This window comes from Sarcophilus harrisii, chromosome 2, assembly GCF_902635505.1.
Source record: "Sarcophilus harrisii chromosome 2, mSarHar1.11, whole genome shotgun sequence".
Taxonomy (NCBI): domain Eukaryota; kingdom Metazoa; phylum Chordata; class Mammalia; order Dasyuromorphia; family Dasyuridae; genus Sarcophilus; species Sarcophilus harrisii.
In genome coordinates this window covers 600085986-600098662 of record NC_045427.1, presented here as the reverse complement: position 1 = coordinate 600098662, position 12677 = coordinate 600085986, and the positions used below count along the sequence as shown (strand labels likewise).

General features: G+C 32.8%; 1 protein-coding gene across 1 annotated transcript in view; it reads left to right on the top strand.

Moving 5' to 3' along the window:
• Positions 1 to 12429, top strand: part of NRG3 (neuregulin 3) — a 788738-nt gene extending 776309 nt beyond the window's left edge. The window contains exon 3 of the mRNA XM_031949463.1: positions 9537 to 12429. Coding sequence (XP_031805323.1) covers positions 9537 to 9717 — 181 coding nt within the window. The 3' untranslated portion in view covers positions 9718 to 12429. The remainder of the gene's footprint in view (positions 1 to 9536) is intronic.
• The last annotated feature ends 248 nt before the right edge of the window (positions 12430 to 12677 follow it).

Below are 12677 nucleotides of genomic sequence, written 5' to 3'. Positions count from 1 at the left end.
GATAAACAAAATCTATTGTCTAGATTAAGATATATCACTGCTTGGATAGCCCATTCACCATTTCATGGATCTTTGCCTCTGATGATGGACAATGGACTTGGTCCAAAACATAAGAGCAGTTGAGGATGTTGCATTGCTAATGGAAAATTGAAGAGTGCTTTTAATGAGAGGATGTGACTAGAAAAGGGATAAGGATAAATCACATATGAAGAGAGAATAATAATTGGTAGTTAGCTTCATTGATACATATGTAATATGTAATCTAAAGGATGAACATGAGCATATAGACTATACACTTTCTGGAGGATTTACATGGATATGGACAAGAGGGTTGTGATCTAATCTGTTTGGAGGATATTATGGATCCATTGAATTATTCAAACAGAAGTTCACCTTGGTTCTTTATAACTGAAAGGAGAAAATATTCTTTTGGCACCAACTCATTTTGTTTTGGCTCCAAAGAGTTTGCTTTCTGGAAATCTTATAAAAGTCCTAAGCCTGGTACTTTTTCCATCTTCCCAAGAATTCTCATGCATTTGTTAAGAGTTATATAAATACCTAGTGTATTTTAATTCTCTACTACAAATTTGCTTACATAAGGAACAGATTCATGCATGAATGCATGTATAGGATTTTATTTTAAAAACTAAATAAAATATGACACAATAATAAGATTTATAATGATCTCATATTTGATAAACCCCCAAACTTCAGCTTCTGGAATAAAAACTCACTATTTGACAAAAATTGCTGGGAAAACTGGAAAATAATATGTTAGAAACTTGGTATAGACCTACTTCTCATATCCCATACCAAAATAAGGTCAAAATAGGTACATGATTTTGGGCATAAATGATGATACCATAAATAAATTAGGAGAACAAGGAATAATTTACCCATAAGATCTTTGGAGAAAGGGTGGAATTTATGACCAAAGAACTAGAAAACATTATGAAATACAAAATGGACAATTTTGGTTACATTAAATTCAAATGTTTTGGAGATGGAGAGATAATTTAGTAGTTAAATGGTATTTAGAAACATAATTTCTTAGAAATAGAATAAGAGACAAAATATTAGAATTAAAGAAGCCTTAGAAATCATCTAATACAAAATCATATTTTAGAAATGAAGAAAATGAATCTCAGAGTAATTAATGTATCTTAATGTCAAGAAGTCACTACCTATAAGATCAAAGATACTAAAATGGCTCCTTTGACTATCAGGTTCATCCAGGTTATTTCATTTACTGTAATAAAATGTCATTTCATTTCCTAGATCATAAAATGATATCTGGAATAAAATTTAGTCAGTTTTTTTTTCTAGTAGAAAGTTGTGATACATGTTTCAATGTGCCTATAAAATATTATAACTACTACATAGTGATGACTTAGTATCTTTTCTCTAGACAAAGAAAACTAATAAACTTTTAAATACCACTAATTATGAATGGTGTACTCTAACCTTGAATGCCTGCAAATTATTAAACTGTAGTAACTGAGGCAATTGCAGTAATAGAAAAAAGTCCAAAAATAACATTTAAAAGAGAAGTTACCAATTTCTGGTCAATGTATTATTCAATTAAACAATGGATTCTCATTTTAGTTTTTTTTTGAACTAGTAGTTATAGTTATTAAAAACAAACAAACAAAAATTAAACACTGTTGCCTGACTAGTAGAATGAAAGTCTATATCATCTATGAGAAAGAGTATTTTGGAGGGCAGCTAGGTGGTGCAATGGATAGAACACCAGCCCTGAAGTCAAGAGCACCTGAGTTCAAATCTGACCTCAGACACTTAACACTTTCTAGCTGTGTGACCTTGGGCAAGTCACCTAATTCCAATTGCCTCAGCCAAAAAAAAAAAAAAAAAAAAAAAAAAAAAAAAGAAAGAGTATTTTCCTTGACTTTAAATACCATTTAGTCATTGTTTCCATAAGTCCAGCAGGTTATGTTGTTAAAGGTAAAGTTGAAAAGCAATTTTGTAAAAAGTCCTTATTGGGATTCTAGAGGGAATTAAGTATATTAGAAATAGGTAAACGGTCACAATTTTTACCAGGTGTAAAATTGGAGTCAATTGTCAGTATTAAAAAATAATAAATAAATAAATTGGCATATAAAAATAGTGATTATTTTGTTACTATTAGCAATTAGCGATGCCAAGGAAGAGGTGTCCTACAAGAACATATAATGATTGTATCTTGGGACAGCATTTATATCTAGAGACAATGATTATATCTAGGGACAGTGGTTGTATCTGTAGCTAGTGTTTGAGATAAACAATGAGAGGATATAATTAAGATTAAAGAAAGATCATCCGTCCCCTGGGTCTCTTATGAACTTGTTTGTACTATCCAGCCTTAAGCATTTTTTTTTTTTTTTCAGTTTCTGTCCTCAAATTCCAAACATTATCAAGCATCATTTTATAGCCTAGTACAAACTGTCTTATTACTAATCAACTGACTAGATAGCTCGATGGTTTCATACATTACAAACCTTAGTTGAATTGAAGTAGAAAAAACATTCTCAAAGATGAATTCTTCCAGCTATTACAGCCTAGTTATTTCTTTGTAGTTACCCTTTATTAATAGGTTACTATTGTATATGAGGCTGGATTTGAACTCAGGAAGTTCTGATTGGAAGTTCTATGTTCTATATATTGTGCTATCTAACTAAATCTTTAATTAGGCACATGCTATGTGCCAAAAGGCACTGTACTTTAGCAGATGGAGAGATACTCTTATACCGATAAAGAACTGAGCTCAAGGTTTTCCTCTAATAAATAAATGAATTAATTAATTAAAAATAAATAAAAAACCAAACGAACCTTTGTGTAAGTTGGCCCTATGGTGCATTCAACTGTTAAACTAAAGGGGTTACTCAGAATTGAGATTTCTCATTATCTGTGGCTCAAAGGAAGAGACAGTAGCCATACTTTAGTAAAACATTTTGTCATATGGGGCCAAACCAAATTGAGGGTAACTGATGGATCTCAAATCTGTCAATGAGTTAGGAAAATATCTACTCAAGTATATGAAAATATCCCTCCGCACAATGGATGGAGTAAAAAACAATTTGTTCTAATGTCCATAAAGGTGGTGGAAGCAAATGTTGTTGAGCCCATAGAACTTTGTCAGGCATCACAGATGCCAAGGTTATATATACATTGCCATTGCCAGTTTTCTTGACTTTTGTCCTGCCATTTTGATTACTCAACAAAAGGTAGTAAGACTGATTGGGCAAACTGCCTCATTTAAATCTAATTCATGTGCAAAGCAAGACATCACCCATGAGATGTCATTGAACCTCTTTAAAAACAGAATGATCAACGTTGGCTCTATAACCACAAGCAAGAGAGTCATTTAACCTGTCTCTCTAGTAGACAACTCTCTAAGACTAAGTTGAAAAGAAAGCATAGATACATATTGGTAGAAAGTGTTTTCCAATCTGAGACTTCTAATCCTTGTATCTGTTTCTATCCTAAAGGATTACTAAAAATTGAAGCAGTGTGGAATATTAGGTGTATAAATCCAAATCCAAAGATAGTTTATATTTTCTAGGAGCTTACAATTCCATAGGAAGAAACAACAGACACAGAATAATGGTGGCCAGGGAGAAAAACTTTGATGTAAAATGTTATAGATGACAAATAAAGCCAAAGAGGATAGATGGATACAACACATCCAGAAACAAGGTCAGAGTTAATTGGATCATAGTTTACTTTTCCTGAAGAACAGGAGTGGGTGTGTGAGGAGGAAAAACATGGCTCTTATGAAGAAACTAGAGAGATTTCTAGGAGGTTATAGAAAAGAGTGCCAGAGAAAAGGCAGTGAGATGAATAGTAGCTTCACCTAAAATGAATTCCAGATGTAGGAGAGTAGGGCCACTGTGCAGAAATCCCTACAGAGCTAGTTTTCTGGTGTGAATGATGAGTCATATGTCTTGTGACTTTTGGTATGGGTGGTTGAATGGAAAGGACTGAGCAATCTGATTAATGAAGATGAAGGCAATGAGGCAATATTTGATTACATAGGAAATCATATGTAAAATCCAAATCAAGTAGGCCTCTAACAAATTGAATAGCATTTATAGAAAATTCCTATGACTGTGTGGGATCATAACAAATGAGGTTTTATAGAAGGATTGATAGAGAAGAGACAATATACTATATTTAAGTATTTAAAAGTCTGTTTTGTAAAAGAGGGATTACACTTGCTTAGCATTGCCTCAGGGACAGAACTAAATTTAAAGGGTGGAAACCACTCCAAGATGCAGATTTTAGCCTTCAAATAAGGAGGAAAAAAGGAGTTCTTAACATTTAGAACTATTAAAAAAGAGAATGAGTTCCTTCAGGCTTTAGTAAATTCACCATTAATAAATCTTTTCATGTGAAAACATGATGTCTTTTTCTCCCACTTATTTTCATTTGTTATTTTTATTGTTCTGGACTTGTGATCATGTCAGTATAAGGAACTCCTTGTGTGAAAATTTCCTCCACTGTTACAGATCATTAATTTCTTTGTAATTTGTAGTCTTTTCAATTTAAAAATAAAACAGAATTTTTGCTTCTTTCCCTGAGGTAGGAGAAGAAAGAAATTCATAATGTAGCCATATCCAAGCAAAGCAAATTATTGCATTGACCAAGTTCAAAAATGTGTTTCACATTAAACATATTAATTTATCATCTCTCTGTCATGAATTATGAAGCATTTTTTTATCAGTCCTTTTAAGTTAGCTAAGCCACAGAGAGGGAAAGTCAGTTTGCCCATGATCAAAAAATCAATATTTATTCTGACACAACTTGAATCCAGATCTTCTTAACTCCAAAGCCAAAGTTTTCTCACCACACCAAATTGGCTCTTACTTGTTGGTGATGTTCAAGTTAAACATTTATTAAGTGCCAACTACATACAGAGAATTGAGTTTCATAGTGGGGATACAGGGACATTCATTGGATCAAAAAGTTTTTTTAAACAATTGTAATGCAGCAGATACTATAATTAATATTAGGAATATAAAGAAAAAGATAAAACAGTAAAAAGATCCCCTTCTGCATCTTGAATATATTTGTTGTCTGTCCCCTTGAGAAATATAATTGGAGAGACAACAGGAAGATATAATATCCCTGTAAGAGGGTTTTTGTGGTATGGGGAAAGCCTGTGTAAACACAAGGATGGAAAATGGAATGCAAGTTCGGGTAGAACTGGTAGATTAATTTGGCTGGAACAGAGAATGTGAAGGAGCTGAACAAGGACTAAATTGATCTGAACAAAAATTAAGGATTAACTAAGCTGAAAAGGTTGTATTATATTCTAAAAGTAAAAAAGAAGCTAATAAAAAGTTCTAAGAAATTAACAGTCAGATCTGTGCATTATGTACCTTAAGGTGGTAGCTATATAAAGGCTAGATTGAAGAGGGGAGAAATTAAAAGCAGGGCAGACCAACAAATTGGCAATAGAATTGGCTATGTCTGAACTAGGAAAGTGGCTTAAAAGAGTCAAAAGGGGCTTGATTTAAGACTTGAAGAAGTAGAATTGATGATTTCTCAATTGATTAAAAGTTATATTGTTTGGTATTTGCAGTCACATTAGATTCTTTGTGATGTCATTTGAGGTTTTAGGCAAACAGATTTAAGTGACTTACTTATGTCCCACAGCAAGTATTTGAGATCTGCCTTAAATTCAAGAAGTGTCTACTTGATTCCAAGCCTAGCACTTTATCTACTATGCCACTTACCTGCCCTTTAAATATAAGAGCTATCCATCATTTATATTGAGCTTTAAGATTATGCTACCTCAATTGATTCTCATAGCAACTTTGGTGATGAGAGGTGAAGTGTGATACAGGGAAGCAGGGGTGAGGAGGAGGAGAGGGTAGATGACTGAGGGTAGGTGATGATGGGGAAAGGGTAGATGGCTATTATCCACATTCTATAAACTGGGAAATTTAAGCTGAAGGTTAATAGATGACTTCTCCAAGGGGACACTTCTAACTGTCTTGAGGCAGGATTGAAAGTTTGATCTTCCTGCTTCCAAGTCTAATATTCACTTAGATGCCAATCAATATAGGAAAATATGGTGTATTACTCTAAGGTCTGAAAACTGACTGGTTATCACAAAGGTAGTGATATCTACAGAAATAAGGTAGTTTGGAGGAGGGGTAGGTTTAGGAAAGCAGGACTTTTCTCTTCTATTTTACACAATGAGTTTGAGATGAGAAAGGAACATCAAGTGAGACTCCTAGCAGATAGTTGAGGTTGTGAAACTGGAATTCAGGGAAAAGAATAAATGTTGTATAGGGTGGGGTGGGTGGATGTAGAATTCCTTTTCAGATATGGATTGAACTATCTGACCCCCAAGATCTTTTCTAACTCTTCTTTTATGATTAGAAAATCCCTCATATTGTGTCTATCATAATTTATGATAAATGTGCACTACTATCTAAAAAACACAAAAGATCTGGTTATCACAAAATCCTCTTTCTTTGAAATATTCATGCTTTTCTTTAACTATTAAGGCAAAAGAGTAAAAACAAAAATAAAACATGTAAGTTCATGTTTCAGACTTCAATTCCTTAAAAACAAAACAAGACAAAACAAAATAAAACAAACAAAAAAAAAAAAAACATCAGACACTCAGCCCTGATGCATTCTGTTTCATCCAAGTACATTTTAGATTTGCCCTTTTGCTTACTCTCTTGAATATTGCTATAAATTCAAATCCTCTCATTTGAATTGCCTATTGGCTACATTCAATTACCCATTATGATGTATTTGAACCCATGGTTCTGGCATATGAGATTCTTAAGTGGAAACTTTAATTTCTTATTTTTAAAGACATGGGACCAATTAGCATTGTTTTCTGCTCTCATAATGACCTTGCCTCTTCAGGTAGTACCGTAGAAATTGACTTAACATAGAGCTTGGTTCCCTCAATATGGATCTATTTTATTATCTTCCATCAGTGGGAATCTCATATTCAGATATGTTGGTCTGTATCCAGTCACCTTAGCTGAGCATATGTGAGTGTAGGCACTCTTAGTTTAACATCATGTCCATGAAGAATCAGTTTAATGCCTAAGAATGTATTCATGTTTTCATTTTCCCAGAAAGGATAGGGAAAGATATGATGAGCATACATTTTGACTTAAGGAAAAAACAAATAAAGTGCTTCTACTGAAAAGCTCTTATATTAATGCAAAACCATTTTAATATTATTATTTTAAACAATCAAACAAAACTGCTTAAACCACAGTAGTGTCCATTTTGAGGCTCTTATTTGCTGAAATAAAAATTCTACAAAAAACAAACAAAAACAAAACCAAAACACAGATCTATCTTATACATATAGAACATTTACCTCATCACTTCAAGTTGAAATTTAAAATGCTTAGTTTGCTAGTGATTCCCTACAAGCCCAAACTAACAAACAGCATTTAGACATCTTCTTGCATCACAGAAGACAAAAATGATGGTTTTCTCCAGAAAAGTTTCACAATCATTTTTTCCTTTTATCAAAGCAGTGATATACTTCCTTTAATATGAGTTTACTAAATGAATAATGAAAGGTTATGAAAAACTGCAACTGCTGTAACTTTTTTTTGGTAATTTTTTTTTTTTTTTTTGGCAATAGCCTATTTAGTATCTTGAGTATCAGAGACATTGGCTCTCAACCTGTGATGAGAAATGCCAATTCTCTGGAGTACCATGCTTGAAAAGATGTTTAAGAGTTTGCCACTCATTTACAGGATTACCTTTTGATACACAATAGAAAGAATAAAATTATCTTGGTGTCATTCTTTTCAGCTGCCATGGTAGAAATAGGCCTTATCTAATAGTTTTGATATGCAACAACAACAACAAAATGTATTCTAAAAAAAGAATTCACTGATGTGATTTTAATTGTACTGGCCCTTTTCAATTTCTCTTCAGATTTCATAAATCTCCAACAACCTGAGTTTTTTTTCTTAGCTCTTATTGCAGAGGCCTAATATTTTGCTGCTCTAAGAAGGACAAATTTATTCCAGGAGCAAACTGCAGGAGCAGCCTTTCTTAACTCAAGCAGCACATATTAAGCAAAAAGAAACCCATTAAATGCCACCTTCCATTTTAAGGAATCATTCAAAGGCAAGACATCCTGGCTTTTCACTCCTATTTCTTGCACTGACAAGGTGAAGTAATGTGCTGCACTTGTCAGAGGCAGTCAAGTAGCCAAAACTGAGTGAACTGATAGTGATCACATCTCCAGTGGACTGGCAAGGCTCAGGCTACATGCCCCATCACTCAGATTTCTGGTTAAATTCCTTTCCCTTTGGCTCCTGATGAGCCAGGTGAATGTCCAATCCCCTACTTCACAAGCTCAGAAGGTATAAGAAAAAGTACCAGAGTATATTAATTTATCTTCCTAAAATCAAATCGATTCTTAGAGTTTTGTTTTATATGTGGTAAGAAAAGATTCTGAAATCATTGATCCTACAACAAGGCTCAACTTGAAAATATCAAGGCAATAATCTGAAATTATGGTGTAATGGAAAAAAATTAATATTTCCTAACAAGCTTTGGAATCATGTGCTCTGCCACATAAATAAGTGACATTAGGTAAGTTACATAACATATTTGGGCACAAATTTGTATGTTTATAAAATGAAGGGGGATAATTAGATGGATTCTGAAGTTCAAGTTGTGGATGTATGACTCCATATAAAGCTTTAGGATTTGGACCATATTTTACATATTTTATCTCATTGGATCTTCACAATAAGCCAGAGTGCCAGATATTATTTAATCCCTAGTTTACAGAAAAGGAAACTGAAGCTTAGATATTAAATATTTTCTAATGATATAGTTAACAAGTCTCTGAGATGGGATTTGAACTTAATTGTACTTGATTCCAAGCATAGCACTTTTTCACTACAGAATAATTAAGGGATGGTTTTTAATTTTGTAAAATAATTTATTGCATACCTCTTTTAAGAAACTTCACTTGCTCTAATGTTCACTCATCAAGATTTGCAAAACAAGCAAACTCTTCACCCTTCCAAAAAAATGGCAAATTTTATGCATATGTTTTGCATAAAAGACCTAGATTTACCTGGGCTTAGTTTTCATATTATTCACAGATTGAGAACTGGAAGAGACATTAGCAGTCATCAAATTGAAGCCCTCACTTTACAGAAAAGGATGCTGGGTTCCAGTGAGTTTAAATAGCTGTGAGTTCTTCACAGTCATATAGGTAGTAAATGGAACAACTAAAAGATGAAATCATAGTAAATAGTTGGCTATAATGAAATGCCTTCTCTAAAAGTAGACAAAACTTCCAAATCAAGGGAAAGCCTTTGTGGAGAATACATAGAATTTCCTTTAATTTTCTCTTCTGAGACTCAAAATATATTGATTTACCAATGGTGCATAAAAATAAACAGGCCAATATTTTAAAAATAATTTGTATAATTGGTACCAATAATCCTCATACTCATTGATGTGAGGCTAAACTTTCACTATCCCATGTGTACGTTTGTCATTTATCCCCTTCTCCTCAGGTGCAAAGAAGGCTACCAAGGAGTCCGCTGTGATCAGTTTTTGCCGAAAACCGATTCCATCTTGTCGGATCCAAGTACGTCCAATGTTTTGTTTTGTTTTGTTTTGTTTTTTAATTCTTCTTCTTATGTCTATAATGCACATAAAGAACAACTGTACTCCATGACACAGAATGCAAGATGAATTTCTTGCAATGAAATATAATGAATGATTTTTAAAAAATATAAATCCACTGAAAATTGTATCAGAGGCACTTAGCCTGGAGATTCTTGCTTTCAATTAGGAGGAAATTGATCTTTTTCCTATTTCCTAGTTCTAGTAACTGCTCAAACTCATACAAATTGCTCATACTGCTTGGCCCACCTAGATATTTTAGTGATTTATACTGTGTGGGAATATTCTCCAACAAGATAAATTGAAAGATCTGTGCCTGGGCAAATGAGTCTTAATGAGTTTCTGGAGTCCTGTAGAGGTAAATGATCACAAAATTTTGTGTCACAATCAGAATGCAAATTTTAAAATTCCAACTTGAACACTCAATCTTACACTGCTTGTAAACTGTAAAATAAGATATTGAAATATTCTTCCTATCATCAAAAATAAGTACTATCTCCCTCTAATATCTAGTAATTCTTATGGAGAAAATTTAGTCCAGTGGAAAAAGCAATGAATTTAAAGCCAAAAGACCCAGGTTCAAATTCTTTTGCCTCAATATTTGCCCTTTATTCTCTACAAATAAATAAATTATTAGTTGTTTATTAACTTTACAAAATTATTCACCACAGGTCTCTTTGAGATAATCCCAGCTTTCTTAGACAAGCCCCCCAGATCAATATTCTTTCAATATCCTCATCTACAAAATGAGGAGATCAGAATAAATGGATAATGAGGTGCATTCTAACTCTAAAAACAAGAATCTTGTTCCTTGGACCAACTCTGATGCATATATATTATAGGATGGTATTCAGTCTTTTTTTTTTCCCTTGTGCTTATAGCATGTAGTGGAAAGAGGACTGAACTTCATGTCAGAATATGTGTGTATGAGTCTTAGCTCTAATATTCTCTAGATAAGGTTGAAGAACTTCAATCCTACTAAGATATAGTGAAAGCTGATTTGAATACTATATAAAACTTTATTTAGATCTAACTTTGTTGGCATATTTATTCTTCAGAACTATAATATAGATTAATCTATGTATTAAATATGCTAAATAAAATAGTAATGAAACTTTGGGGACCACCTGGTTTTTCTTCATTTCATTTGGATAACTTTGAAGCTTTGCCTACAAATGGTCAATGCAATAGTTACAGATGGTTAATATAATTATATGTTTATATTCAATTAATGAAAGACAGCCAAGGCCTCTAAAAATGATCACTAGCCATTGATATGTATAACCATATGTGTTTAAATTATATATTTTATATATTAAGTATGCAACTATTCATTTTAAAATATTTCATAATTTAGACTTTATTAAAATAATATTAATAAGACTTATGCTCAAAAGTGAGAATTTATTGTATTCAGAAAATTTCATGAACTCTTTAAAGAGCTGGGGCATGACTGTGTTACTTAACACATTTTCTTACACAGCATAAATACTTTTTAAGCATTTTTAAAATTTCACTGACAAAGTCATTTAAAAATATTTTTAAAAATTTCCTTTCAAAATAGCAAGTGACCTACCTTGCAAAAATTAAGCATCAGCAATATATATGTGATTCTTTAATATAGATTACTTCTATATTTTATTCCTTTAAATACAATAAATGATTGTTGAATTTAATTCCGTACATATATGTGGGTACGTGACTTTCCTGATAATGCCCACCTGGATATTAGAAATCGTCTACTTGAGCTTCTTTTTTTTTTATGTTGAAGAACAGTAAACTAATAACCAAAGAGGGCAATTGCCTTATTCAAGATCAGGAATACTATATTACATTCATTAACCTTTGGGTTCAAACTATTTTTTTCTTTCTTTTTTTTTTCTCCCTTGTTTACAAAGTTATTAAAAATCCATTCGATGAACACAATTCAACATACTAAAAGGACATCTTATTTAAGGCATTTGCCCAATGTATTGGCAATATTCTTTTTCTGCCCAGCTACGTTTCTCCTTAAGAAGAGAGGTTGCATAAAACTCAGAGGCCAGAATAACTTATATCCCCTTCAGAAATAAGTTCCATAAACCTATAGTCCTTTATTAGGATGATTATATATCAGAGGAATATTGTTAAGTTTTCGTCTTGTACATAGGAAAAGAAATTGAATTTGGAATCAGAGTATGTGAAGTTTTGTCTAGGTTCTGCAGTTTCCCAGCCATATGACTTTTAAGAAGTTACTTCTTTTCCCCAGATCTCAATTTCTTTGATATTAAAAGAAAGGAAATATTCAGAAGAGATTTAAGGTTTGTTTTTGCTATGATATACTACGATTCTTTCCTTGCTTGGGGACAACAATATTGTTTGTGGTGACAGTTGAAAATAGTCAACAGAATTAACTTGAAAATTACTTTTTGCTGAGTGGAGTGACCCTTGATTAATTCATTTAACAAACATTCACTGAGCATCTAATATGTATAAGGAATTGTGCTAACTTCTGTGCCAGATTTAAAGTAGTCAAATGTCTCTCCTGAAGTTCGTAGTGAATATTACTCTTACTGGTTGCTTGAACCAAGAGAGAAAGCTCACTCAAAAGATTTTTTTTTTGTGTGTGTGAACTTCAGGTGGAGATATGATTAGCTACAATCAGAAGACAGGATAACAGAAAGAAAAAAGTGTAGGAAGACCTGCTTGCACTATCACCATGTTCCATTTTTAATGCTGCCACATACTGGTTCTGTAACTTTAAAATTCAATTTTTTTTACTGCTCAATCATTCAGTCTATGTCCAACTCTTCATGCTTCCCACTTGTGGTTTTCTTGGCAAAGAAACCAAAGTGATTTGCCATTTCCTTTTAAGTTTACAAGAGAGAAAACTGAGGCAAATAGGATTAATAGCTAATAAGTGTCTAAGGCTAGAATTGAACTCAGGAGGATGTCTCCCTGACTCCACGCCCAGCCTTCTATATACTGAGCCACCTATTTGTCCTGTTTCTATTCTACATGTCAAATAAAGTCATATGTCTTAACATTCT